A 27,427-nucleotide genomic window follows, 5' to 3' on the forward strand; every position below is an offset into this window, starting at 1 on the left:
ATCCAATCGTATCATATCCGTCATCGTTCACACTATCCGTATTCGATTCCGAATCCGAGCAGAGATATAAAAATAAATGTAATATTAGTGATATCTCAATCTGGGCACAAAAAGGCGAGAACCGAACCGAACTAACCGGAACCGAAACCGAAATATTCGGTCCCAAGTTCGGTTCCAGGTTCCCAGGAACCGAATTTGTCGGGTACCTTAGAACGGGGTACCCCGAGCGAACATCAAAGGGGTCACTTAAGTCCTATCAAAAAACAAAGCTAAAAGATAAGCCGTGGGCCCCTCACCCGCCACGTCCGAGCCCGCCAGGCTCTCCGCCTCGCCTCGTGCCTCGCACAGTAGGTCTCAGCGTCCTGACGCAATCTCCGCCTCGCGCGAGCCTCTCCACGGAAGGCCTCGGCAGGGGGTGCATTCTCCGTATCGCGCGAGGCCTCTCACGGAAGGCCTCGGCAAAGAGTCCGATCTCCGTCTCGCGCGAGGCTCCGCTCTCCGTCTCGCGCGAGGCCTCATTCTCCGTATCGCGCGAGGCCAGCTTATCCATAGTCCGTCGCCCCCGCCTCGGCCGGTCTTCCTGACAGCACGTCATGTCCCATTAATACTTCAACCACTCCCGCAATCTCAGCCGGACGATGGCTCGACACCACAGAATGGCCGACGGGACATGAGGTCGCATCGGCCCCATACCGACTGAGACAGGGCACGACGGGGATTACCGGTCACTATATCCTGACGCTGTGCCCACGATCAGCGCCCACACTGCACTGTGCCCCACGATCCCCACCTCGAAAACAACGCGACGTGGATGGCCTGGCCCGGTTCATCACCGCCTCCAAGCTAGCACCCCGGATCAACCGCTCTCTTCGAGCCTCAGCACTATGCACCAGGGCCTCGGCTACCTCGAGATTCGTGTCTACCGAGACCCCCCACTGCGGTACAGCCTCGGCACTGACCGAGCCTCGGCCTCACGCGTCGCCAATCCACAACGATCCGTGTCCTGGCCGCAGCGCTTGCTCCGAGGCAGCCCAGGAGCTCCCATGACGCACAGGGTCGGACGTGACCAGCACGTCGCCCTAGTGCTCTAAGGACGGACCACTCCGACGACCACGCCGCCACAGGAACGGGCCACAGGGCTCGGACACACCGCCCCTATTGGCACGATGCTGTATAGTCAGCACATGTACTGTCCTTGTACTCCCTTCAACTATAAAAGGAGAGGACTTGGGGCACTTAGACGGACGGAGGAGAACACCTGGTAACACACACGCGCACACATCCTAGCCGCCTGAGAGCAACATCTTAAGCAGCCCATTCAACACCTCGCCGAGACCTAGGATCAGCTCCCTCTCTCACCTAGCTTGTAACCCCCTACTACAAGCACTTCGGTGCAAGGAATACAAGATCAATCTCTCAGACTGGACGTAGGGCATCGATTGCCTGAACCAGTATAAACCTTGTGTCTCTTTACATCACCATCCGGGATTAGGGGAACGCAGTTCACATTTACTGGTTGGTTGAGGACCCCCCGATCCGAAACACCGACAGTTGGCGCGCCAGGTAGGGGAGCCTGCGTGTCAGTTTCGTCATCCCAGCAAGTTCCGGATGGCAGACCCCGTACGATCATTGCGTCTCGGCACAGTGGTTTGGTTTGGGAGCCTAGAGTTCATGTCTCTAGGGCATGAGTACGACATGGTACTCCTCACTCCTCGGGCCCCACCAACCGACGACAAAGTCACGCACCGGCAGCCCAGGCGCAGGCGGCGCTCGGGCGGCCGCGCTCGCTAGGCAAGACGCGAGCAAGACCACCCGACGCTACGTGAATCCAGGGCGGCACGCCGCTCCCCGCCGATATCCTACGACTAGCTGTTGGCACAGGGTCCCTGGCGGGGGACCTGTCTAGCCTGAGCTTGGATAAAGGAAAATCACCGGTGGCACACGGCGATGCCCAGTCATCAAGCTCCGCTGCACCACTCCCTGAGGAGTCAATCCCGGCGAAGCAAAGTCTGGCGACGGCACCATCCCCATACCCCTTTGGGTTGAGAAATGCCGCCGCCTCTTATGCTTACGCTTACGCTGCCGCTCACAAGGATCCCTCAGAACGCCGCCAGCGCTTCACTCTCGACCTGAGCACCCACGCTGACTCCTCGGAGGAGGACGAGGCATGGCCCGAAGGGGATTTCTCTGGACTCCATGACCCTGGGGCTATGCGCTAGTTCTTGGCTGCAAGCGACTACTGTTTAGGCTACTCTGACTCCGACGACGAGGACACCTACGACCCCACTCGTGAGTGTTTCCACGTCGGGCTCAGGATGCCGAGGGTGGGCAAGGAGGACGAGGGGGCAGGTAGTCGTTCCCCACTTCGCCCGGGTACAGGTGCCACCACACCTCCACGTATTGTCCCACCGACAGCATGGAACGAGAACCTCGCTCCTACGCGACCTCAACGCCCAGACCTGGAACAGCTCCGTGAGCTCCAGGCCAAGGTCGAACAAGACCAACTTCTTCTGCAGCAGCTCGAGACTCTCTCAAATAGGAACAGCGAGGTCGCGGCAAAGGCGGAGGAGCCCGACGGAGGGCCCGCGATGTGCATCACTGCATCCATGACGACGAAGGGGGTGAGCAACCCCCAGTCTTCAATCGCGCTAGCCAGAACATCGCGGCTGCGGCAATGCTGGTCCGCGACGAGCTCCGAGATCTCCTAGAGACCACCGCGGTACAGCAGGCCGAAAGTTCCGCCTCTCGACGGCACAGGAGCACCTCGAACTTGCCCGTAGCCCCACCTCGGCAGGATAGGGAAGCCTCGGTTCGTCCCGAGCCTGCTCGAGCACCGATAGCTCACAGGGCCCCCGTGCTTCTGGACCGCCTCAGCCATCGACGTGAGGCGCAGGGAGACCATGGGGTGGTCAGCAGGCGACGATGCCACGACAACAAAGGGCCCACTCGGGGTTACCACCCGCACCGAGGTGGCCACTATGACAGCGAGGAGGACCATAGTCCTTCTCCTGAACCGCCAGGCCCTCGGGTCTTCAGTAGGGCCATCCGCGCTGCCCTTTTCCTGGCCCGGTTTTGGCAACCAGTCAATCTCACGAAATATAGCGGTGAGACCAACCTCGAACTCTGGCTTGCCGATTACCGCCTGGCCTGCCAGCTAGGTGGCATGGACGATGACCTGCTCATTATCCGCAACCTCCCCTTGCTCTTGTCAGATTCAGCGCGAGCCTAGCTCGAGCACCTTCCTCCCTCGCAAATCCACGACTGGCGTGACTTGGCTAGGATCTTCGTCGGGAACTTCCAGGGCACAAACGTGCGTCTTGGGAACTCCTGGGATCTTAAGAGCTGCCCCCAGAAGCCAGACGAGTCTCTCCGAGACTTCATCCGGCGCTTCTCCAAACAGTGCACCGAGTTGCCCAGCGTCGGCGACTCGGAGATCGTCCAGGCTTTCCTCACCGGCACCACCTGCTGAGACTTGGTTTGAGAGTTAGGTCGGAACATGCCGCGCTCAGCTGCCGTGCTCCTCGACATCGCCACCAACTTCGCCTCGGGTGAGGAGGCTATTGGAGCCATCTTCCCCGACAGCGACGCCAAGGGCAAGTAGAGGGATGAGGCCCCCGAGGCCTCGGCCTCCCGCCTCCCCAAGAGAAAGAAGAAGGGGCGCCTGGGGAAGCAGGAGGTCGTGGAGGCCAATCTAGTCGCGGCCGCGGAGCTCAAGAATCCCCGAGGCTTCAAAGGCCCTAGGCCTTTCGACGACATGCTTAAGAAACCCTACCCTTACCACCAAGGCCCAGTCAAGCATGCCCTCGAGGATTGCTCCATGCTGCGACGTTACTACACCAGGCTCAGGCCCCCCGACAACGACGCCAAGCAGAAGGGCGCCGGCAACCGAGACGTGGACAAGGACGATGGGTTCCCCGAGGTACGCAACGCCTTCATGATCTTTGGTGGACCCTCGGTGTGCCTTACGGCGTGGCAGGGCAAGAGGGAATGCCTAGAGGTCTTCTCGATCAAGGTGGCCACCCCCCAGTACATCGACTGGTCTTGGGAGGCGATCACCTTCGATCGAGATGACCACCCTGACCATGTTCCGAATCCCGGGCAGTACCCATTAGTTGTCGACCCGATCATCGGCAACACCCGACTCTCCAAGGTGTTGATGGACGGAGGCAGCGGCCTCAACATCCTCTACGTCAATACCCTGGAGCTCTTGGAGATCGACCGGTCGAGGCTCTAAGGCGACATCGCACCCTTCCACGGCATCATGCTAGGGAAGCGCACGTGACCCATCGGGCGCATCGACCTTCCTGTCTGCTTCGGCACCCCTCCAACTACTGTAAGGAAGTCCTTACCTTCAAGGTAGTCAGCTTCGAGGGAGCCTACCACGCCATCCTGTGGTGGCCATGCTACACCAAGTTCATGGCAGTCCCCAACTATACCTACCTCAAGCTCAAAATGCCAGGCCCCAGTGGTATCATCACGATTGAGTCCATGTATGAACATGCATACAACTACGACGTTGAGTGCATCAAGTACGCTGAGGCTCTTGCGGAGGCCAAGACCCTCATCGCCCACCTCGACCAACTCAATGGCGAGGCGCCTGACTCCAAGCGTCGCGCGGGGGCGTTTGAGCCCGTGGAGGCCATCAAACTCGTCCCGGTCGACCCTGCCTGCCCCGACGACCGAGCGCTGAGGATCAGCGCCACCCTCGACATCAAATAGGAGGCCGTGCTCATCGACTTTCTCCGTGCAAATGCCGACATATTCGCATGGAGTTCCTCGGACATGCCGGGCATACCGAGGGAGGTCGCCGAGCACGCCCTGGACATCCGGGCTAGATCTAGACCGACGAGGCAACGCCTGCGCCGCTTCGACGAGGAAAAGCGTAGGGCCATTGGTGAGGAGATACAGAAACTCTTGGCGGCCGGATTCATCAAAGAAGTGTCCCACCCAGAGTAGTTGGCTAACCCCATATTAGTCAAGAAGAAAAATGGGAAATGGAGGATGTGCGTAGACTACACCGGTTTGAACAAAGCCTATCCAAAAGTCTCCTTTCCATTACCCCGAATCGATCAAATCGTTGATTCCACTGCAGGGTGCAAGACCCTGTCTTTCCTTGATGCGTATTATGGTTACCATCAAATCAAGATGAAAGAGTCAGACCAGCTCGCGACTTCTTTCATCACACCATTCGGCATGTATTGCTACGTGACTATGCCTTTGAACCACAAAAACGTAGGTGCCATGTACCAGCGGTGCATGACCCAGGTATTTGGCGACAACATTGGGCGGACCATCGAGGCCTACGTAGACGACATCGTGGTCAAGACCAAAAAAGCTAAGGATCTCGTCGACGACTTAAGGATAACCTTCAAATGCCTTAGAGAGAAGGACATCAAGCTTAATCCCGAGAAGTGTGTGTTCGGGGTCCCCCGAGGCATGCTCTTGGGGTTCATAGTCTTGGAACACGGCATTGAAGCCAACCCAGAGAAAGTCTCGGCCATAACCAGTATGGGACCAATCAAAGACCTCAAGGGAGTACAGAGGGTCATGGGATGCCTTGCGGCCCTAAGCCGCTTCATCTCGCGCCTCGGCAAAAAAGGTTTGCCTCTGTACCGACTCTTGAGAAAATCTGAACGTTTTTCTTAGACCCCCGAGGCCGAAGAAGCCCTCGACAGACTCAAAACGCTGCTCACAAATCCCCCCGTCCTGGTACCCCCAGCCAGGGATGAGGCCCTCTTACTCTATGTCGCCGCAATGACCCAAGTGGTCAGCGCTGCCGTAGTGGTAGAGAGGCAGGAAGAGGGGCATGCTCTACCCACCCAACATCCTGTTTATTTTATCAGCGATGTGCTCTCCGAGACCAAAGCACACTACCCCCACATTCAGAAGCTGGTCTACGCCGTGGTCCTGGCCCGGCGCAAATTGCGTCACTACTTTGAGTCTCACCCAGTGACTGTGGTATCATCTTTCTCCCTGGGGGAGATAGTTCATAACCGGGAGGCCTCAGGCAGGATAGCCAAGTGGGCCATCGAGCTTATGGGGGAAACCTTGACTTTTGCGCCTTGAAAAGCGATCAAGTCTCAGGTCTTGGCTGATTTCGTGGCTAAGTGGATAGACACCCAACTGCCACCTGCTCAAATTCAGACGGAGTGCTGGACCCTGTACTTCGACGGATCCCTGATGAAGACCGGGGCTGGCGCGGGTCTGCTCTTCATCTCGCCACTCGGAGTACACATGCGCTACATGGTGTGGCTCCACTTCGCCGCCTCCAACAACGTGGCCGAGTACAAGGCCCTCATCAACGGCTTGCAAGTCGCCATCGAACTTGGGGCACGGCGCCTCAATGTTCGAGGTGACTCGCAGCTCATCGTAGATCGAGTGATAAAGGAGTCAAATTGCCTCGACCCCAAAATGGAGGCTTACTGCAAGTTGGTACGACGCCTAGAAGATAAGTTCGACGGTCTCAAACTAAACCACATCGCGCGAAAGTACAACGAGGCCACCGATGAGCTGGCAAAGATGGCCCTGGCACGGGCACTAGCCCCCCCCGAATGTCTTCGCCAGAGATCTCCACAAACCTTCCATTGACTACACCTCGACGATAGAGGAGGGCCCACCTGTGGGACCCATGGCAAAGCTCGACGCCCCCTCTACTGCTGAGACCCCCTCGACCGAGCCCGAGGTCATGGAAGTCAACATCGAGCCTCCGCAGACTGATCAGGACACGGATTGGTGAATCCCATTCCTTGATTGGCTCGATCAGGGGGAGCTTCCTGGCGACAAGACCGAAGCATGATGGCTTGCGCGCCGAGCTAAGACCTACGTCCTCTACAATGATGAATTATACAGGCGAAGTCCCTCAGGTGTCCTCCAACGATGTATCACTACCGAGGCGGGCCAAGCCTTGCTTTGGGACTTGCACACAGGCGCCTGCGGGCACCATGCGGCACCTCAGACGCTTGTGGGGAACGCTTTCTGCCAAGGGTTCTACTAGCCGACGGCGGTCGCCGACGCCACCAAGCTAGTGCGCTCCTGTAAAGGATGTAAGTACTATGCTCGGTAGACACATCTCCCGGCCCTAGCCCTACAAACCATCCCCATCACGTGGCCATTCACCGTGTGGGGGCTCGACATGGTCGGGCCTCTGCAAAAGGCCCCTGGGGGCTACACCCATCTACTGGTATCAATTGACAAGTTCTCCAAATGGATCGAGGCTCGTCCGATCAATTGAATCAAATCCGAGTAGGCAGTGCTGTTCTTCACTGACATTATCCATAGATTTAGGGTCCCCAACACCATCATCACCGACAACGGGACACAGTTCACCGATAAAAAGTTCCTGATGTTTTGCGACAACCACCACATCCATGTGGCCTAGTCGGCCGTAGGACACCCAAGGACCAATGGCCAAGTAGAGCGTGCCAACGGCATGATCCTACAAGGCCTCAAGCCAAGGATTCACAACCGGTTGAAAAAGTTTGGCAAGAAATGGCTCGCCAAACTCCCATCGGTCATCTAGAGCCTGAGGAACACTCCAAGCTGAGCCACGGGGTTCACGTCTTTCTTCCTGGTCTATGGGGCCGAGGCCATCCTCCCCACTGACTTAGAATATGGTTCCCCGATGCTACAAGCCTATAACGAACAAAGTAACTGCACCACCCGAGAGGACGCCCTTGATCAACTGGAGAAAGCCCGAGACGTCACGCTACTACACTCGGCCAAATACGAGCAGAGCCTACGGCGCTATCAGGCCCGACGCGTCCGAGGCCAAGACTTGAAGGTAGGCGACCTGGTGTTGAGGCTAGCACAGAGCAACAAGGGCCGCCACAAGCTGACCCCGCCATGGGAAGGACCGTACATCATCGCCCAAGTACTGAAGCCTAGGACCTACAAGCTAGCCAACGAGAAGGGCGAAGTCTTCACCAACGCTTGAAACATAGAACAGCTACGTCGCTTTTACCCCTAAATTTCCAAGCATTGTATATGTTGTTTCTCGAAATACAATTAAAAAGCGTTCTTTAGTTGGTCTAATTTTTCGAGAAACCCCCCGAGCCCATCGTAGGTCTCGGCAATACAGTAACACGATAAGGGAGACTCGGCTCTGCCTCGGCAGAACCAAGCCTCCCTCGGGGGCTAGATGGGGGACTCTCCCTAGGTCCCACGCACCATTCTTCAGTCGTTTTTCGCAAAAATTCCTACGCCAAGACTCTAGCATGCTCTGACGAATCTGTTGTAAAAACCCCTCGGACCAAGGTCTGTTTCCTAAGCAAGAGGTCGGTAGAGTCGCGAGATGGCCTACGCCTCCGGGCTATGGCACTCCCTCACCACTACCTCTCGCCCAAGGGACGGCTTAGGCCCCAAGGGGGTGTTTTGCAAACAAAATCTGATCAGGAGCAACAGAGGGCAGAGGCTCGGAAACATGAGAAAAACAACTAAGAAACACAAATACTTCAAAAATAAAGGCCTCGACGGCCACGAGCGTTACGATACAAAAATAACTCCTACTCTATTTTTACATAGGCCCCGGGGCCCAGATCAGGGCTCAGGGCCTTCAGCACTGGCAGATGGTTGGGAAGGAACCACCTCCTCTTTGAAGAGCGTCGCCAACGCCGTGCCAGGGCCTTCCGCCGCCTCCATCAGCTTTGTGACCGCCGCGTCAGCCTCCTTGTCATCATCAGGCAGGACATACCCATCACTGATGGCCAGGAGGTCGACGCCGACGTAGTGAGAAGAGATGACAGCCAGCGCGTGCGCTTGACACCTGTGTGCAGCGCTCCTCGGAGCCGCTCGCGCATCTGGTTGCTCAGCGCGATCAAACGGCTCCCTAGGGAGCTGCCTGACTGAACCCCTTCAACCTCCAAGGCTTTGTAGGTGGAAAGGGCAGCACGTTTCAGCACCTCATGCTCTCCGATCTCGGTCTCGAGCACCGTCTACACCGTGCTGGAAGCCTCGGCTGCCCGAGTAACCTCCGCCTCTGACTCTACACCATGGAGAACAGAGTAAGGTTGAGCGTGGGAAAAAACGACCTAAATTAGGAGAGGAAGCCCACGGAACTCACCCTTGGCTTTCAGCTCCCAGTGTCGGGTCTCGACCTGATAGGCCTCGGCTTTCTCCCTCCAGCATAGGGCCTCAGCCCTGGAAGCCTTGGCCTCCCCCTTCAAGTGCTAGGCCTTGACCCGAGAAGCCTCGGCCGCCCTGGAAGCTTCACTCCCCAGCTCTGCGTCACACAAGGGAGTTAGGGACCGAACATAAGGAAAAGAAAACAAAATTAGGGGACTAAAACTCACCCTCGACCATCCCCCTCCAAACCACATCCTCGGTTCATGAGGCCTCAGCTGTAGCAAGGGCCTCATCCAAGGCACCTTTCGTCAGCTGGTGCGCCCTCTGTTCCACCCCCAGCTGCCCCGCGTGAGCCGCGGCTGAGGCCATAGCTTCAACGGCTCGGCCCCTGAAGGCATCCCGATCGCTGACCGCGCAGGTGAGCTCCTCTTCCAACTCCTTGACCCGCGCCGCCAGAGGGGTGAGTTGCGTCTGGGCCGTGGCCGCCTCGACCTTCGTGTTGGCACAACGAAGGCGGAGGTCCTCTACCTCCGTGCTCCGTGCCGATAGGAGCTCGTTGGCGCCGGCAAGAAGGCCCTTCTACCACTGAAGCTGGTCCCAGACACCCCTCTCCCACTAGAGAAAGACCGACTTCCCAAGGGACCGGGTCTCGAGCTCCTAGGGAAGCAGAACAGGGGTCATTGATTACAACAAAACTAGAAAAGGACAACGTCGCGTGAGAAAGGAAAACGCAAACCTAGGCGACTCCGGGCAGTTCGTCGACCACCACGGACAGGGCCATCCGTAGCAACCACTCCACCAGCTGGTGGTATTGCTTGAAGGTGCCCCAGCATCCGCCCTCGGCTGCGTCCTCGAGGGCGAAAAGAGGCTCCCCCTCATGGTCGTCCTGGCTCCGCCATAGTACCCGCGGGTGATCCCACCCGCGAGGCTCGGGTCGCGCCCGCACGAGGGCCAAGCTTCCCTCATCCAAGATCGGCGCCAGATGTTCCACGACACCGGCATCCTTGGCGTCGACCACCTCCCGTGCCCAGGAAGTATCGTCGAAGGAGATTGGATAGACCTCCGCCTCCCGGGCGCACTCTCGCAACAACAGCGGCCCCTGAACCAAGGGCGCCACCGAGGCCTCCGCCGCCTTCATTTCCGCCTCCTGGACAGACGGCCTTGCCGCCATCACAACGGCCTTGGTGATCTCGGGGGCTCTGGCCTCCGAGATTATGGCCTCAACGGTCTCGGGGGCTCCGGCCTCCGCCATCGTGGCCTCGGTGGATGCAGAAACACCGACCGCGGCCACCGCGGTCTCGGTGGTCTTGGGCGCCTTGGCCTCCGTCGCCTCAGCGTCGGAGACCCCGAGGGCCTCGGCAACCAAGGGCACGCTGGCCCCGTCTGACTCGTGAGCCTCGCCCTCGTGGGGTGGAAGCACTCCCTCCCTTGTCTGTGTAGGGGTCGCTTCGGCAGCCCCTCCTTGGGTGGCCGGCTCCTTTGGGTCGGCCCTCGCCGACGCCGCGCCGCGTTGGATAGCGGCTTGTGCCTCCGCCACCCAGTGGGCGGAGGAGTCGGGGCTCGCCTTGAGCGCCTTAAGGGGCGCCAAGGGAAGCTCGTCCGTAGGCCGCTTCTGACTAAGGAAAAATAACCTACAGGGTCAGCGCGAGACAAAAAGGCGAACGGAAGGCACTATGACCCTACCAAAAATACACTTAAATTGTGGAGCTCCACACCGTAGTAGTGCGGGAGCGCCCGCATGAACCGATCCACTGGGATGCTGAGGCCGCGCTCGTGAAAGGAGACGAAGCTCACGACGTAGCCATTGCGTGGCCTCGGCTCTGGCTCGCCGTATGGAGCAATCCACTCTGGCCTGGTGGGGTCTATCACCGGGCGAAGGAGTCCACCATCGACAAGTGACTGAAGCATCTCCTCGGTGATGTCCGACGGATCCTAGGGGTCCGCCTCGACAACGACGATGTCGCCGGCCATGGGTGCGATGGAGGAATCGGGTGCGGCGGTGAGTTTTTCTCTCTCTCCCACGCTCTCGCTTTTTTCTCGCTTTCTCCCTAGGCTCGCTCTTCTCCCCTCTTCTTCTCGGCACCCGCTGCTCTAGCGACGGCTCGACGGAGGCAGTGCTAATGTAGGCAAGGTAAGACAAGGAGGGGTGAGACTCCTTAGGTATTTATGCAGGGAGGAGGCGAAACAAACGGGCGATGAAATCGGGGAAGTTTCCCCCCCAATCCGGCGTAGTTAACCACGAGCCGATTTCGCCGGCCCACGCGCCCATGTCTTCCTCATTAAATGCGAGAACAGTTACATCCCATCCACCACGTGATGCTCGGCCACTACGGCAGCAGGCGTCGTTTCGCCTCCCCAGGAAACCGCCTCAAAAGGCGCACCACCCGTTCCCGAGCCAATAGGGAAGATATTCCCCACGGCCTATTCCTTTCATATGAAGGAACCAGGCTCTGAGCCTATTATGGTCCAGGGGTTTGAAGGCTAGGCCTCAAGAGGTTTCGACAGCCGCCCCAGGATAACAGACTCTGGGACGACCGTGGGTGAGCCTATACGGGGCCGAGGCCTAAGCAAGCGAAATGCTTGGGACGCCCAAAGTCGTGTCCGAGACCGGCAGGAAGGTATCCGAATGGGATCCCACTGTAGGGAGGCACCGAGCCACCGAGGCCTAGCGAACGGCCTCGGCGCCCATTAGAGAAGTCCTCTAGTACTCTTGGAGTGTGTCTCTGGACCGCTAGCCATCCCCTAGCGAACGGGGTTCGGGCCTCCACTCGGGCTACCCGATAACAGCTCACCGGAAGTGCCACCGCTCGTGCCCACCGAGGGTAGCGAGGCACATTCCACCCCTCCTTCCAAGCGAAAAGGAAGCATGAGGGTCGTACAAAAAGTCAGGGGAACCCCTGACGGCCTTCTCGCTCTATGCAGAGGCTAAGGGGCTCTTCCTGCAACCTTGCCGAGACCCAGCGACCCCAGCTCGCACTCGAAGGGGCTCGGCAAAACAAACCCTCCTTTCGAGCGAAAAGGAAGCGTGAGGGTCATACAAAAAGACAGAGGAGCTCCTGACAGCCCTCTCGCCCTATGCAGAGGCTAGGGGGCTCTTCCTGCAGATATGCCGAGACCCCACAACCCGGGCTTGCGCCCAAAGGGGCCTCGACAAACAAACCCTCATGCGTGAGGGGCGTATAAAAAGCTAGGGGAACTCCCGACGTCCCTCTCGCTCTGCACAGAGGCTAGGGGCTCTTCCTACAACCTTGCCAAGACCAGCGGCTTCGGCTCGCACCAGAATGGGCTCGACAAACAAACTCTCCGTCTGAACAAAAAGGATATGTGGGGGTCTGATGAAAAAGCCAGGGCCCCCTGACCGCCCTCCTGCTCCTGGCGGAGGCTCGGGGGCTCCTCCTGCACCCAAGACAAAGACTAACGGTCTAAGTCCACGCTGGAAGTTTCGTTACAAATACGATAAAGGGCACCGAGCCCGTTATGATCCAGGGGTTCGAAGGCTGGGCCTCCAGAGGTTTTGACAGCCGCCCCAGGGCAACAGAGTCAGGGACAACCTTAGGGTGAGCCTACGAATGGCTGAGGCCCAAGCGAATAATCGCTCGGGGCGTCCTAAGTCATGTCCGAGACCGGCAGGGAAGTCTCCGAATGGGATCCCACCGTAGGGAGGCACCGAGCCACCGAGGCCCAGCGAACGGCGTCGGCACCCACTAGAGAAACCCTCCGGTACTCTTGGAGTGCGTCTCCAGACCACTAGCCGTCCCCTAGCGAACGAGGTATGGGCCTCCACTCGGACTCTCCCGATAACAGCTCACCGGAAGTGCTCATGTTCGTGCCCATCGAGGGTAGCCTGGCATATTCCACCCCTCCTTCCAAGCGAAAAGGAAGCGTGAGGGTCATACCCAAAGTCAGGGGACCCCTGATGGACCTCTCACTCCGTGCAGAGGCTAGAGGGCTTTTCCTGCAGCCTCACCGAGACCCCCGCAACCCGAACTTGCGCTTATGGGCTCGGCAAATGCGAAAAAAAAACTACTCGCTCAAACACGAAAACGAAAAAAGCCCCTGGAGGAGTAACTCCACTCCTCTAGGGCCTCGGGAGCTACACCCGGCGGGTGCGCTCGCGCGCATCCACCGGAACCTCAAGAAACAAAACCCAATTCCTACGGGAGCAGGTATAAACCAAGCCTCGACAAACCCTCAGGGAGAGTGCACGCACTCCCCCGGAGGCTCGGGGGCTACTATCGGGTACCTTAGAACGGGGTACCCCGAGCGAACATCAAAGGGGTCACTTAAGTCCTATCAAAAAACAAAGCTAGAAGGTAAGCCGTTGGCCCCTCACCCGCCACGTCCGAGCCCGCCAGGCTCTCCGCCTCGCCTCGAGCCTCGCGCAGGAGGTCTCGGCGTCCTGACGCAATCTTCGCCTCGTGCGAGGCTCTCCATGAAAGGCCTCGGTAGGGGGTGCATTCTCCGTATCGCGCGAGGCCTCTCACGGAAGGCCTCGGCAAGGAGTCCGATCTCCGTCTCGCGCGAGGCTCCGCTCTCCGTCTCACGCGAGGCCTCATTCTCCATATCGCGTGAGGCCAGCTTATCCATAGTCCATCGCCCCCGCCTCGGCCGGTCTTCCTGACAGCACGTCATGTCCCATTAATACTTCAACCACTCCCGCAATCTCAGCCGGACGATGGCTCGACACCACAGAATGGCCGACGGGACATGTGGTCGCATCGGCCCCATATCGGTTGAGACAAGGCACAGCGGGGATTACCGGTCACTATATCCTGACGCTGTGCCCACGATCAACGCCCACACTGCACTGTGCCCCGCAATCCCCGCCTCGAAAACAACGCGACATAGACGGCCTGGCCCGGTTCATCACCGCCTCCAAGCTAGCACCCCGGATCAACCGCTCTCTCCGGGCCTCAGCACTATGCACTAGGGCCTCGGCTACCTTGAGATTCGTGTCTACCGAGACCCCCCACTGCGGTATAGCCTCGGCACTGACCGAGCCTCGGCCTCACGCATCGCCAATCCACAGCGATCCGCGTCCTGGCCGCCGCGCTTCCTCCGAGGCAGCTCAGGAGCTCCCATGACGCACAGGGTCGGACATGACCAGCACGTCGCCCCAGTGCTCCAAGGACGGACCACTCCGACGACCATGCCGCCACAGGAACAGGCCACAGGGCTCGGACACACCGCCCCTGTTGGCACGACGCCGTATAGTCAGCACATGTACTGTCCTTGTACTCCCTTCAACTATAAAAGGAGAGGACTTGTGCCACTTAGACAGACGGAGGAGAACACCTGGTAACATACACGCGCACACATCCCAGCCACCTGAGAGCAACGTCTCAAGCAGCCCACTCAACACCTCGCCGAGACCTGGGATCAGCTCCCTCTCTCACCTAGCTTGTAACCCCCTACTAAAAGCACTTCGGTGCAAGGAATACAAGATCGATCCCTCAGACTGGACGTAGGGCATCGATTGCCTGAACCAGTATAAACCTTGTGTCTCTTTGCATCACCATCCGGGATTAGGGGCACGCAGTTCGCATTTACTGGTTGGTTGAGGACCCCCCGGTCCGAAACACCGACAGAATTATTACGGTTAATTCGGTTCCAGCACTCGGTTAACCGAATTGACCTGAAATAACCGACTATATAAAGGCCCCTAGAATGCAGGCTTGAATATTGCTTTATGCTTGAATATTTGAGAGAACAATAACATATATGTGTTGTACTGTTGTTTTATGCTGCATTGCTGTTTAAATTATCCCTTTTGACCGTATGAAAATCAGACAAAATGCTACCGAAATTTGCAATTGAATGAGTTGTTTTTGGTTCTTGAAAAAATCGGTTCAATCGGTTAGAATAGAAACTTAACTGAATTACCGAAATCAAAATTTCTCAGTTCCGCATTTTCAAAGTAACCGATCGATCCATTCTTCTTAGATAACCAAATTAACTGAAGAACCGAAGAACCGAACCGATCGATTTTAGTTAACGGAATGCCCAGACTGAGAGTGATATCCATCCTGGATCCGTTTTCATCCCGGTTGCTTACAGGGTCTGGGGGCCGTGCGCTGCGTTGTCTCATCTGGAGTACTGTTTGTGTTTCTTATCCGAGTCGCTAGACGACAGAGGCCAAGAGCTGCGTCGGAGCACAAATAATAAATACGGAGTACTCCCGCGCCGTATACTCCAACACCAAACAGCACCGCGAGGCACGTGCACGTCTCATCACATCGCAAACATGCCCGTCCCCGTCCCCGTCCTTTACCGTACGTACAGCACGGCCACGGCTGCATCCACGTCCACTCTCCATCGTGTACCACCGGCGACCGCGACTCCATTTTACCCAGACCGCCCACAGGCCACAGCCGGGCGGGAGGGCCCCAGGAACCAGGCCGCCTCGACCGCCACGGTGGCCACGTGCGCGCCGCGCGAGGACACCGCGGTCTTTTCCTGGTCCGGGGCAAATCACGGACGGAACGGACGCTTGGCCGTCCGATCGCATCGCGCTACGGCCATCCGGTCGCCTGGGGGCTGGGGAGCCAAAATTCTTGGCGGGAGAGATCAGAGGAGGGACGAGGGATTTCCCCCCTCCTTCCTGGTCCTGGCCGCCTCCGTGGTTTTGGCAGGTTATACGCACCTCTTGGCCCTTCCTGAACGGAGCTCGAGCTGCCTGCTCGTTTGGTTGCTTTGCCTCATTAATTAGTGGCACGACCGGCCGTGGCCAATTTATGGCAGGTCTTATGGAAATCGTACTTGTACTTTATATATATGTTCCAACATGGATTTACTTCTTTGTACTCGTTCATTTCCGTGTAATGATGCGACAACGTGTACAAATTCGTGTGTTACTTAGGTCCAGTTTACGCCTTGTTTAGATGACACCAAAATTCAAGTTTTTTCATTCTCTCTCCATCACATCAATTTTTAGCCGCTTGCATGGAGTATTAAATGTAGGTAAAAAAAATAACTAATTACACAGTTTAGTTGGAAATCACGAGATGAATCTTTTGAGCCTAGTTGGTCCACGATTGGATAATATTTGTTAAATAAGACGAAAGTGGTACTATTCATCGATTTGAAATTTTTTCAGCATCTAAACGAGGCCTTAGTTTCAGAAAATTTTGCAAAATTTTTCAAGATTCCCCATCACATCGAATCTTTGGACGCATGCATGAAGCATTAAATATAAATAAAAAATAAAACTAATTACACAGTTTAGACGAAATTCACGAGACGAATCTTTTAAGCCTAATTAGACTATGATTGGATACTAATTGCCAAATAACAACGAAAAGTGCTACAGTGACATTTTGCAAAAAATTTCGCCATCTAAACAGGCCCTTAGAGACCGGTTCTGTTTGTATATATTCTGTAGTTCAGCACCTTAGGTTGTTTCAGGAACAAAGGTGTTGCAGTAAATTGCACCAACCCCCTCCATCTAAAAAAAACTACAATTTTAACTTCTCGAGCAATCAAACACATTTAAATCCAACTAAATACATAAAATGATTAACATTGCAGATGCTAAATATAAAATATCATTTCCTTAATTCTAAATTTATAAGATGTTATGGTTTTCTAGGTACATTGCTTTTACTATACTTTTTTAGACATAATGTATGTCTAAATGTATCTAAAACAAAAACGTCTTGTACTTTGAAATGGAGGGACTACGAGCTTAACTATAAATCTATTTTTTGAATAGATATATATTTTCAGGAATCTATAATAAATCTGTTTAGAGACAAACATTTTAGATCTAGAATTTGAAATTTTTGTTTTGAAGGGAGGGAGCAAAGTCCCAAACACAAGAGTCGAGACTTGAGAGAGGAGGCTGCTTGTGGTAATAGAGGAAACAAAAGAAGAAAGCGACTATCACCGCAGTCTTCCACGTCGCACGTGAACGGCAAATGCAAAGCGAGCCTTTCGTGACCAACTTTCGCCGAGTGTAGACGGGATTTGCACAGGTTTCACCTCGGTGGCGCTGGCGCTGGCGCGGCAAAGGCAAAAGGGCAGAACCGTAAAAGCCTCCCTCACTTCCACGAGGGGCGGCAGCACCTCGCGGCCCGGGCCTGTCGGAGTTAACTCCGGCCGCAACGTGGCGGCCCGTCGGGCGGGGCCAGACAGCTGGCCGTCACGTGCCGCGCTGCGCCGGGTGGCCCCCAGCCGTCCGATGCGTGCGACGGACCAGATCCGCCCTCCCCGAAACGGCTACGCTACGCCCAGCGACTTCTCTTTTGGGCTGCTGAGCCTGCTGCGCGTACTGTAGCATGGACCATGGAGTGAAGAGCCGGGTGGTGTGTGCTAGTGGCGCGTCACGTGAGAGGTGGGCCCCCAAGTGCCCCCTCCCCAACTGTGCCTTGGCCCTTGGCCCCTCGACTCGTGTCTCGGCGCGGTCAACGTAGGGCGTCGGACGGCGCCACTGCAGCAGGTGCGGGGGAGCGGATCAAGTAAATTCTTTAGCCCGAGAGATAAGATAGGATAGCCGTTACCGCTGCTGAAACCCACATTGGAAAAAAACACACACAGACACAGTAACAGTAATTAAGGGGTGACTTTGGAGCCATTTCAAGACCTAAGCAGATAATTTAATCTTCTTCGCTGTGTCGAAGATAATACTACTACGAAGCTACTGCCACTAGGCATGAATGCATTGTGGCCTAGCGTAAAGCGGTCTCACCGTCGCTCGGTAACACGGCGCCGGCGCGCCGCCCGTCACGTCGGTGCTGTACTTGCCGGGATGCCGCTGCCGCGGACCCGTCCGTCCGTCGGTCGCGGCCAAACGATGCATTCAGTCACGGATCACACCTTACATCGCCGTGAGTCCCGTGTCGGCACTGTTTTGGGTCGGCAGGCATCGTGGCGATTGGAGCCCGCCCTGCCTGTTGGGGGCCAACCAGCTCCAAGAGGTGACCGCCGACGAGACTTGGAGCGGGACGCCTGTCTGCCCAGCGCCCACGCCGCAGGGTTCCAACGGCGGCATGGCCACCATGGTCCATGGACATGGACGGGACGGGGGAAAAAATCTCCGATCATGCGCCATTGGACTGATTTGACTTATAAGTCATGGTTGAAAGTACCGTTGACTGATTTAGTGTGAGAGAAAAATACTGTTCGTTGCCTGATAAGCTATGACTTATAAGTCAAATACGACCCAGCGAACATGCTGATGACTTATGCCCAGTTACAGCAAAATGTTTCCATCATCTGCATGCTGCAGCAGGTTGCGGATTCAAAGCGAATTGCGAAAGATTCGTCCAAATTAGCGCACGAAAGTATCGCGGCAGCTGCGCGTACGGCGGTTGCGAGGTTGTTGTTTAGTCCGCAATCAGCTACTTCCCTATTCCATCACAATTTTCACAACACGGTGGTACTACTGGTCACTGGACACTGATCCTGCTTGTCGTGGCACGAGTAAAGCTGGGGCAACATTACAACTGCGCAACTGCAGTGTCAGCGTGAATCCGCCATTGTTAATTACCACAGGGCAGCGGCAGCATTTGCCTGCAAGGCTAGTGTTTAGAGGGAAATAGCCAAGGCACAGGCCACGCCAAAATCTCTGAAATAGAGAGGGAGGTTGCCCCTGTACAGCAGTACCATTACACACCACCAACCTCCTGTCAAAAATATTAACCACGGATTAACCCCCCGTCTCAACCCCCGCTAGACAGCCACGTGGCCGTCTGCCAATGGCTGGCTGGGTAGGACCGGGCCCGCGCGTCAGGAAATTTACCGTGCCCGGCTATATAATGCGCTGCCCTTTACCGGGCTATACTCCTGTCCCTGTCGCCTCCTCACGTTTCATCGCCTCGCGTCCACCACAGCCAAGTACAGTACTCGACTGCACGCTGTCTGCCTCCGCCCTTGGATGCACCTCGCCGCCGGCCATGGCCTCCGCCGTCGCTAGCAACGTGCACGCGGTACCCGCCGCCGCAGGGCCCATGTCCTTCGGCTGGCTCGGCCCGCCGCGCCTGTCCTTCGGCGCCCGCGACGCCGCCGCCGCTGCGGCGGTGCCAGCGGGGGTGGAGGAGCACGCCTCCACGGCGGCGTCGTCCAATGCGGAACCGGCGGCGATCTCCAAGGACTTCATCGACTTCGAGTTCAGCCTCGGCGGGTCCGCCACCATGCTCCCCGCGGACGAGCTCTTCGCCGACGGGAAGCTGCTCCCGCTCCGCCCGCAAGGTGCCGCCGGGAAGATGGCGGCGGCCACGGAGGCCGAGCGGGAGCTGGTGCGGCGGGACAACGCGCTGGTCGCGGAGGTCACGCCCTCGCCGGAGCCGGTCAGGGCGATGCACCCCGCGGCGGCGGAGGCGGCGCTCGACCCGTACGTGTTCTCGCCCAAGGCGCCCACGTGCTCCAGCCGGTGGCGGGAGCTGCTCCGGCTCAGGAAGGTCCAGACGCCGCAGAAGCCGTCCCCGTCCGCGTCCGCGTCGCCGTCGGCGTCCCCCGCGGCGACGGCGTCGACCCCGTCCAGGGCGTCCAACTCCTCGGCGGCCAGGTCGCTGAAGCTGCTGCTCCTCCAGCGGAACGGCGGCCGCGCGTCGTGCGCCGCCGCGTCGGACCTCTCCGCGGCGCCTCTCCTCCGCGACAGCTCCGACTCGGAGACGTCCCTCTCCCTCGCCTCCTCCCGCTTCTCGCTCTCGTCGTCGTCGTCCTCGTCCTGCCACGACCACGACGACTTCCCGCGCCACTCCCTCGACGCCATCGACCCCACCCCACGTCCCCGCATCCGCCTAGTCCGTTCCCACCCGCACGCGCCGCAGCCGCAACCACACCCACACGTCGCTGCATCCGCCTCGGCTCCCGCCCGCGCCGCGCATAGTCCCGCTCGCCGCCGCCCGTCTCCGTCGCCCCCGCCGCCGCCAAGCGTGGTCTCCGTGGACTCCCCACGCATGAACGCGTCAGGCAAGATCGTGTTCCAGGGCCTGGAACGTAGCTGCAGCTCCCCCGCCGGCAGCGTGCACTCATACATGCGGTCACGGTCCCGCGTCATGGACCGATCCTACTCCGCGGGCGTCCGCGCCACGCCGGTCGTGCTCAACGTGCCAGTGTGCTCACGGCCGGTGTTCGGCTTCTTCAAGGACAAGAAGGACGCCGCGGCCAAGGACGCAGCCTCCGTGCGGGCGCGGTCGGCGCTGGGCCGTAGGACGACCGCAGGCAGCACCACCCCGGCCGCCGCAGCCGGTGGAGTGAGCGGCAGAGATCTTGGCAGTGGTAACTGACACCGTTCGTTTTGGTTGACTAAGCGCTAGTAGTATCATTAGTACTAGCTAGTAGTAGACCACATTAGCTAGTGGTTCTTCCGTCCGACAAGAAAATAGATCAAAAAAGAGTTTGAGAAGTTTGGGTTTGGTGTTGAAGAGAGAGGGTTTGGGATCTCATCTGGAGTGGAGAAGAGAGACACGATTGGGAGGATAGCTTTGTGAGGCTAGAGTTTTGCGAGCAATTGATACCCTTCCGTTTTGCTCCTGTAAATTCTATCTGCTCCGTGGTTTTTTGTTTGCCCTTCCAGTTTGATCCTTTGTAAACCACTGTACTAGCACATTTCTTGATCTCCCAGCTCCCGAGTGAGAAAAAAAAGGAAAAAGCTTTTGTGCATGCTTGGTTTGTTCTTTGCCGTGGCAGATGGATGCTCTGCGATTACCTGTCCCGTGAGTGAGAATTGAAAAGTGAAGAAAAAAGCAGTTGGTGTTAATCATGTTGTCATGTGTCCCTGTTAAAAGCACATCTTCACTTGAGCGACTCGGCCATCTAGCCCGTGCACGCACTTGGGCAGCGGTAATTTTTTGTTCGGTTCCGGTTTCACTTTCTACCTCGCCTGCACGCATCGGCCCGTTCGTCGCTCGCTCTCTGTGCTCCTGCTGCTGTTAATTGATGGAGATGCCGGTCCGAACAGGGGAGCCGGAGCCTTGAGCGCCTCCATGTGTGCCGCTGATCGGGCACTGTGCGCCATGTGCAGCTATCCATGGCGCCCGCCCCGCGTTAGAAAGACTAGCGGAAAAGCAGTAAAAAATTCGGCGCCCTTTCCCTCGGGCGGCCACCGCCGTTCCGGCAACGTGGCCGCCGTGGCCGTGGTCCCTTGGGCTACCCGGGCGGCCGATCCGTACGCCGTGCCGCGCCCTGCGCCCATGTGGGCTGTGGCCGCCGAGTCCGATGCCGATGCCGATGCCATTGCCATGCGTCCTGGCGCTCGCTCGTAAACTACGCGCCACTTTGCCCTTTCGCTGAATCTCCTTTTCCGTTGTCTTTTTTCGAACAGTACCGTATGTACGTATCATGGATTCATGGATAGTGTATCCTGCTGTGTTTTGACAGTGTTGTCCATGGGCCTTCGTTTCCGCTGCGTCTTTTGACTGGTGCCAGCCTTTGGCTGCTGATGAACGCTGTTCAATCCTGCGAGCTGCACCGCTGCACTGCACCGGCGAGCAGGGGCACCTGCGCAAGTGTGTTTGTCCGTTGTGCTCCATCGATGCTATTGCTATGGCTGGGCTCCTAGTCCGAGTATTCAATTTTCGATCCAGTGGTGTGGATACGCGGATAGAATAGAGTAGCGTAGGCACCGCACTGTGGCAGCGATACATGCACGTAGCCCCAGTTTTTGTATACTCCTATACGACGGGCAGGACGCAGCATGGCATTGAGCATGGCATGGGCAGGCGCCACAGCAGAAGCACCGCGCCTCGTGAAGTGCGGTCTTGACCGAGGTTCTTGTGGCAAGATTTGACCACGGTCCACTACTCCAGTCAGTGTTCACTGACACTCTAGTGACTCCACTCCCGGCGAGATAATTTATTAACACCCGGTGGATTATACACTTAACTTGAACAGCTGGAAAGAAAGCGCTGTTTTTTTTACGTAAGAAAGAAAGCGTTGTCAGCGTCAGTGAGTGAAACTGGGCTCTGAAAAGCCGAAAGTTAGTGGCAAGCAGCGAGCTGGGCAGCAATGGTGGTGGCGCCGAGGGACGGACGGAGGACGGCACCAACCACCAGCCCAGCCGGCGCAGCCTTTGCCCTGATGGTCTCTGGCGCGCGTGATGAGTGTCTTGTTGATCGGTGCGCGCGCCGGGCAGACGTGTAGGGAGCGCAGCGCGCAGGGCGAGCCATGATGCGATGGGATGGCCGATGGCGCGGGCGGGGATCCGACGGCTGGTGGGAGCGTCGGGCTCTGCCGCCCGCGGCCCGCCCCCGGCCACCGCGAATTCCTGCCCCTCGCCCGGGAGGCAGCGCCCCTGCGCCCCTGCCATAAAATACTCCCTCTACCACGCTCCTCCTTCGCGTTTGCGTTTGCAGCAACGGCGCCAAGCCGCCGGCGCCGTAGTCTACTGCAATTTGTTGGCGGAGCACTGACCGAGCTACACAACCTTTTGTAGCGTCTCGTACTTTCGTTGTGCTATATCGGCGGAGAGATCTGGCGGCTCATCAAACGTTTCGCCGTGAACTCGCGGAGTTGGATTGTGTAAGAGATGTAAGAGTGGGGGCGGTTGTTGGGGAGGGTTGGAAGCTGTCGGCCTCGGCGGTGTAGAGACAGTACTCGCCGCCAGGAGCGCCGTCTGCGCTTCCATCTGGAGGGAGTGGCGGATGCGGTTCTCCTCCTGCACCGGATAGGAGCACGTGTAGAGGAACGTCGGCGGTGGCGTCATGGTGGAGAGGACTGCGATGGCCTGACTGAATTTGTTATTCAGGCCACGCAGGGTGTTGATGACGAGCGCCGGATAGGAGACGGCGGCGCCGCAGTCGTAGAGCGTGTCGGCGAGGCGCTTGAGGCGGCCGCAGTACTTGCTCACGGACATGTCGCCTTGGAAGAGGCTATGGAACTCCTGCTGCGCATAGACAGCACGTTGCAGGCTGTTGTCGAGGAAGAGGCCGGTGATGGCCGTCCACGCAAGGTGCGCGGAGGTGCGCGGCTTGTTGACATCGTTCCAGAGTTCCTTGGAGATGGTGTAGTAGAGCCAGGAGACGATGCAAGAATCAATTTGCAGCCACTCCGGGTCATCGATCATGGCGGCGGCGTCGACTGTACCGTCGGTATGATTGACAAGCCCGAACTTCTTGAACGTGAGTTCAAAGAAGGAATGCCATTGACGGAAGTTTCCTTCATCCGTAGACAGTTTGACAGGAACGTGGCTATGGATGTTGAGGAGAACAAGGGCGGAGGCTGTGGGTGGAGCGGGATCAGCGGCCGAGGCGAACGGATTGGTGGCAGCGGAGGAGATCGAACCAGTCGGGCTCGCCATGGCCGGAAGCAGCGGAAGAGGGGAGGTGGATCAAGAAGCTGATACCATGTAAGAGATGTAAGAGTGGGAAATTGGGGAGAATGCTCGAGTTCCATTCATCACCGTATGCTGTTACATATAGAGGTGCCGAAGCACTGGAGGCCGATCCAGAGATCGTGGTCATCCCTCACGCCTACATGCTATGCTAGGAGTCGTGTACAGAAAAATAGGAATTACAGTTAGGAGCCGGTGGCTCGTGAACTAACTAGCCTATCTATCATGTGCATGAAGACCAGGTCGCTGACAGATTGGAACAGTCCACTCCACTGTGTACGCTAGGCATGTCACAGGTGAGCTGCTGCGCCAAATGCGAGACGCCCCTGGGTTACGCAGGCTTTGCAGAAGTAGTACGTGCAGCTATCCTTTGTCTTGACGAGGTCGAGCTCAATCAGCTCATTACGCTTCTTGCGATCCGTCGTCAGTTTCACGGATAGCCGCGAGGAGCCGATGATTTCTTTTCCACACGGTGCTGGGAAGCAAAATTGGGCCGTGAAACGTATGTATGGACTACTTCTGTGCTAGCCCAGGTCAAATGGCAGATGGATATCTATCTGGCGCCGGAACCTCGGCTGGTTAATAGCTGCTGTGATGGATCAACGGGGCCGCCATGGCCATGGTGGGCCAGGCCGCATCTTTCCTTGCTAGGTACCCACGGCTGATTCAAAATGCATACTCGTTTTAGGATTTTGCTGTCCAAACTTTTAAACTTTAGCAAATTCTAATAGATTAAGAATTACAGTTGTCGGGGATCAAATACTGGGGTACCCAAAGAGCAGGAGCTAATAACCATCAAACGTTGACGCTTCCGAACAGACAAGAATGTGACTACACCTATTGCCTAACGACCCAGGGCAGGCTCCGCCTCGCCCTACGTCTAGGAGCAGACTTCGCCTCGCCCGACGTCTGGGGGCAGACTCCGCCTCGCCGGACGACTGGGCGCAGACTCCGCCTTGCCCTACGTCTGGGAGTAGACACCGCCTCGCCCGACGTCTGGGAGCAGACTCCATCTCGCTCGACCCCCGGGGGCAGGTTACGCCTCGTCCGACGTCTGGGAGCAGACTCCGCCTCGCCCGACGTCTGGGGGTAGACTCCGCCTCGCCCGATGTCTGGGAGCAGACTCTGCCTCGCCTGACCCCCGGGGACAGATTCCGCCTCGCCCGACGTCCGGGGGCTGGCTTCGCCTCGCCCGACGTCTGTGCGCTGCTCCTTCATAACTACGTGAGCAGATAAGGCGGGGCACTCAAGTCAACCGCAATACCAAAGACCATACCCTGCACGTCTGTAGGAAAGTACCATCAAGATATGACCAGACGGACGCTTTAAGCCCTTCCAGGCATGTCAGAGCTACTATCGGGGACCAAATACTGGGGTACCCAAAGAGGAAGAGCTAATAACCATCAAACATTGACGCTTCCGAACAGACAAGAGCGCTACTACACCTATTTTCCTAATGACTAGGGGCAGGCTCTGCCTCGCTCGACGTCCGGGGGAAGACTCCGCCTCGCCCGACGTCTGGGGGAAGACTCCGCCTCACCCGACGTCTGGGAGTAGACTCTGCCTCACCCGACGTCTAGGAGCAGACTCTGCCTCGCCCGACCCTAGGGGCTGGCTCCACCTCGCCCGATGTCTGAGGGTAGACTCTGCCTCGCCCGACGTCTGGGAACAGACTCCGCCTCGCCCGACCCATGGGGGCTGGCTCCGCCTTGCCCGACGTCTAGGAGCAGACTCTGCCTCGCCCGACGTCTGGGGGCAGACTCCGCCTCGCCTGACATCTAGGGGCAGACTCCACCTTGCCCAACCCCCGGGGGCAGACTCTGCCTCGCCCGACGTCTGGGAGTAGTCTCCGCCTCGCCCGACGTCTGAGGACAGATTCTGCCTCGCCCGACGTCCGAGGGCTGGCTCCGCCTCGCCTGACGTCTTTGCGCTGCTCCTTCACAACTACATGAGCAGATAAGGCGGGGCACTCAAGTCAACAACAATACCAAGGACCATACCCTACATGCCTACAGGAAAGTACCATCAGGATATGACCAGACAAACGCTTTAAGCTCTTCCAGTCATGTCAGAGCCCAAACAGTGTTGTTGGTGCCGACATTTGTCCTACAATGTTATGGGCACCGACATTTGCCCTCGGACACGAATCCTTACGGAAACATACGACAACCACTACGGTCTAGGAGGAAACTCATGTCATCTACAATAACAAACGAGGGGCCTCTACGCTGTCTGCTCTCCGTAGGGTCACGGCTCGGCACCCTGGTGCGTCGCGCAGCCCGCCAGGGCAGGATGGGACATGGCCACTTGCTGAACGAAGCCAGAGCATGGCCCTATCAGGATTAGCGAACGTGCTATCCCTGGCACGATCCGCCGTATCAGTGGGACTGGCTTGGAGGAAAAGGAAGACCTGGCACCTTCGAAGGACCTTCCTGACTTATGGTTTTTCTTCTTTCTCCTATCTGTAACCCCTGCTCCCCCTTGATCTATAAAAGGGAAGGCAGGGTACCCCACTAAAGGGACGGATCGAATTCAACACACCACACATCACATAACACATAGCTGAGCAGCAACCAAGCTCTCAACGTCCTTTCAACCTTTCCATCAGAGACTTGGGACATGTCCCTCTCTCGTCCGTTTGTACCCCTACTACGAATCTTTCAGTGCTAATAACACGAGCAGCAGCCGTAAACTGGACGTTGGAACATTCTGCCCGAACCAGTATAAACTTTGTGTCTTTTAGCACATAATCTGGACCCAACGCGCAACAAATACAAATTTACTCGTTGGTGTTTACTCGAAACACCGACAATAGTAAACTTAACCTATTACATTATAGCACCCATATTGCGCTTTCAAATCCTCTGCAAAGTTCCTTCTTGTTAATATAACATACAACTCTCCTGTCGGTTTCATTTTTTTTTAAAAAAAATACCTCCTTAAAGTTGGCCGTCCAATATGGCTCTAGTTTAGAGTTCGTTGTAAACTTTTTTCCTAAGCAATAATTGATATAATAGTAATAATTATGGAGCCACTTCCAATCTTTCTATAAAACCACGCAACCAATATAAAAGAAAGGAGTCTATGACTCTAATGACTATCAACTTGGGACTAGATGACCTACGTGTCTAGGTGAAAAATGTCATGACCACTTGCACTTATGTTACGATGTCACCGTCAGGGTTGAACCCAATACACAAGGAGTGGGGGCACACTCAAATTGTGGGTTTCAAAAAAAATATACCTCTTTCGTGTAGCTATAGAGGTTCTATCAGTAACAGACCGTCACTCAAATTTTATGCTAGTTCCGCCCCTGATCACCGTGACCAAAACCTGCAAAGTGTACTCTTGAAGGATGATCAGGGTCCTGTTGAGGTGTCGTGATCCGTGAGTTTGGGGCGGATACCACGAGGATCTCTTTTCACACGGTGTGGGGGCAACAGGTAAAACAAGCTCGTGTGCTGCTCATGTGGTAGTGGGTGAGCCTAGAAAAAATAGGGAGAGGGATGGAACAAATGAGCCTGCATGTAAGCATGAATGCTCAGCTCAGTATGACACGATACAGTGTCAAAATAACCCTACAAAATGAGGAGGTCATTTATTTGAATATTATTAGATGTCTTAATAAGGACTATAGTATATGTAATATTGTAAGCAAAAGAACCTTCAGACCATCTCAGGGGTTATGTAGACGATCTTAATACTTCAAGGGACACAATATGTTGTTTTATAGGTGAAGGTGTGAAGTAAGGGTTATGAGTTAATAACAGAGGTTGAAATTATTTATGATAGCACTATAGTTTACAACTTTACATGAATTACATGATACTAGGAAATGGTGAAGCCCGTGGAGGCTCATCGAGACCAATACCAAACAAACGACTTTTCGATGTGATTGCCATCCCAAACGTCCAAAGTCGTCGTCCTCACCCCACATATTTCTTATCGCAAGTGGCTGTATTTCTTCCCCGTCGCTTGCAGTTGCAGGAGCCAGTGGCTATTACGCAATTGAAAGCCTTGTCGTACGTGGACGGAGTTAGCCCTGGCCTGACGATCTTAATTACTTGCCCAATTGCTCCTGGCCCGGTTCTTGTA

The 27,427-nt window shown here is 56.6% G+C and overlaps 1 protein-coding gene across 1 annotated transcript; it reads left to right on the forward strand.

Annotated features, from left to right (window-relative positions):
• Positions 1 to 18,867: 18,867 nt before the first annotated feature.
• On the forward strand, positions 18,868 to 20,658 carry LOC136471164 (uncharacterized). Its single transcript, XM_066468895.1, has one exon. The coding sequence runs from the start codon at positions 18,954 to 18,956 to the stop codon at positions 20,286 to 20,288; it is 1,335 nt and encodes a 444-aa protein (XP_066324992.1). The 5' UTR covers positions 18,868 to 18,953; the 3' UTR covers positions 20,289 to 20,658.
• Positions 20,659 to 27,427: the final 6,769 nt, after the last annotated feature.

Source organism: Miscanthus floridulus, chromosome 8, assembly GCF_019320115.1.
Source record: "Miscanthus floridulus cultivar M001 chromosome 8, ASM1932011v1, whole genome shotgun sequence".
NCBI lineage: Eukaryota > Viridiplantae > Streptophyta > Magnoliopsida > Poales > Poaceae > Miscanthus > Miscanthus floridulus.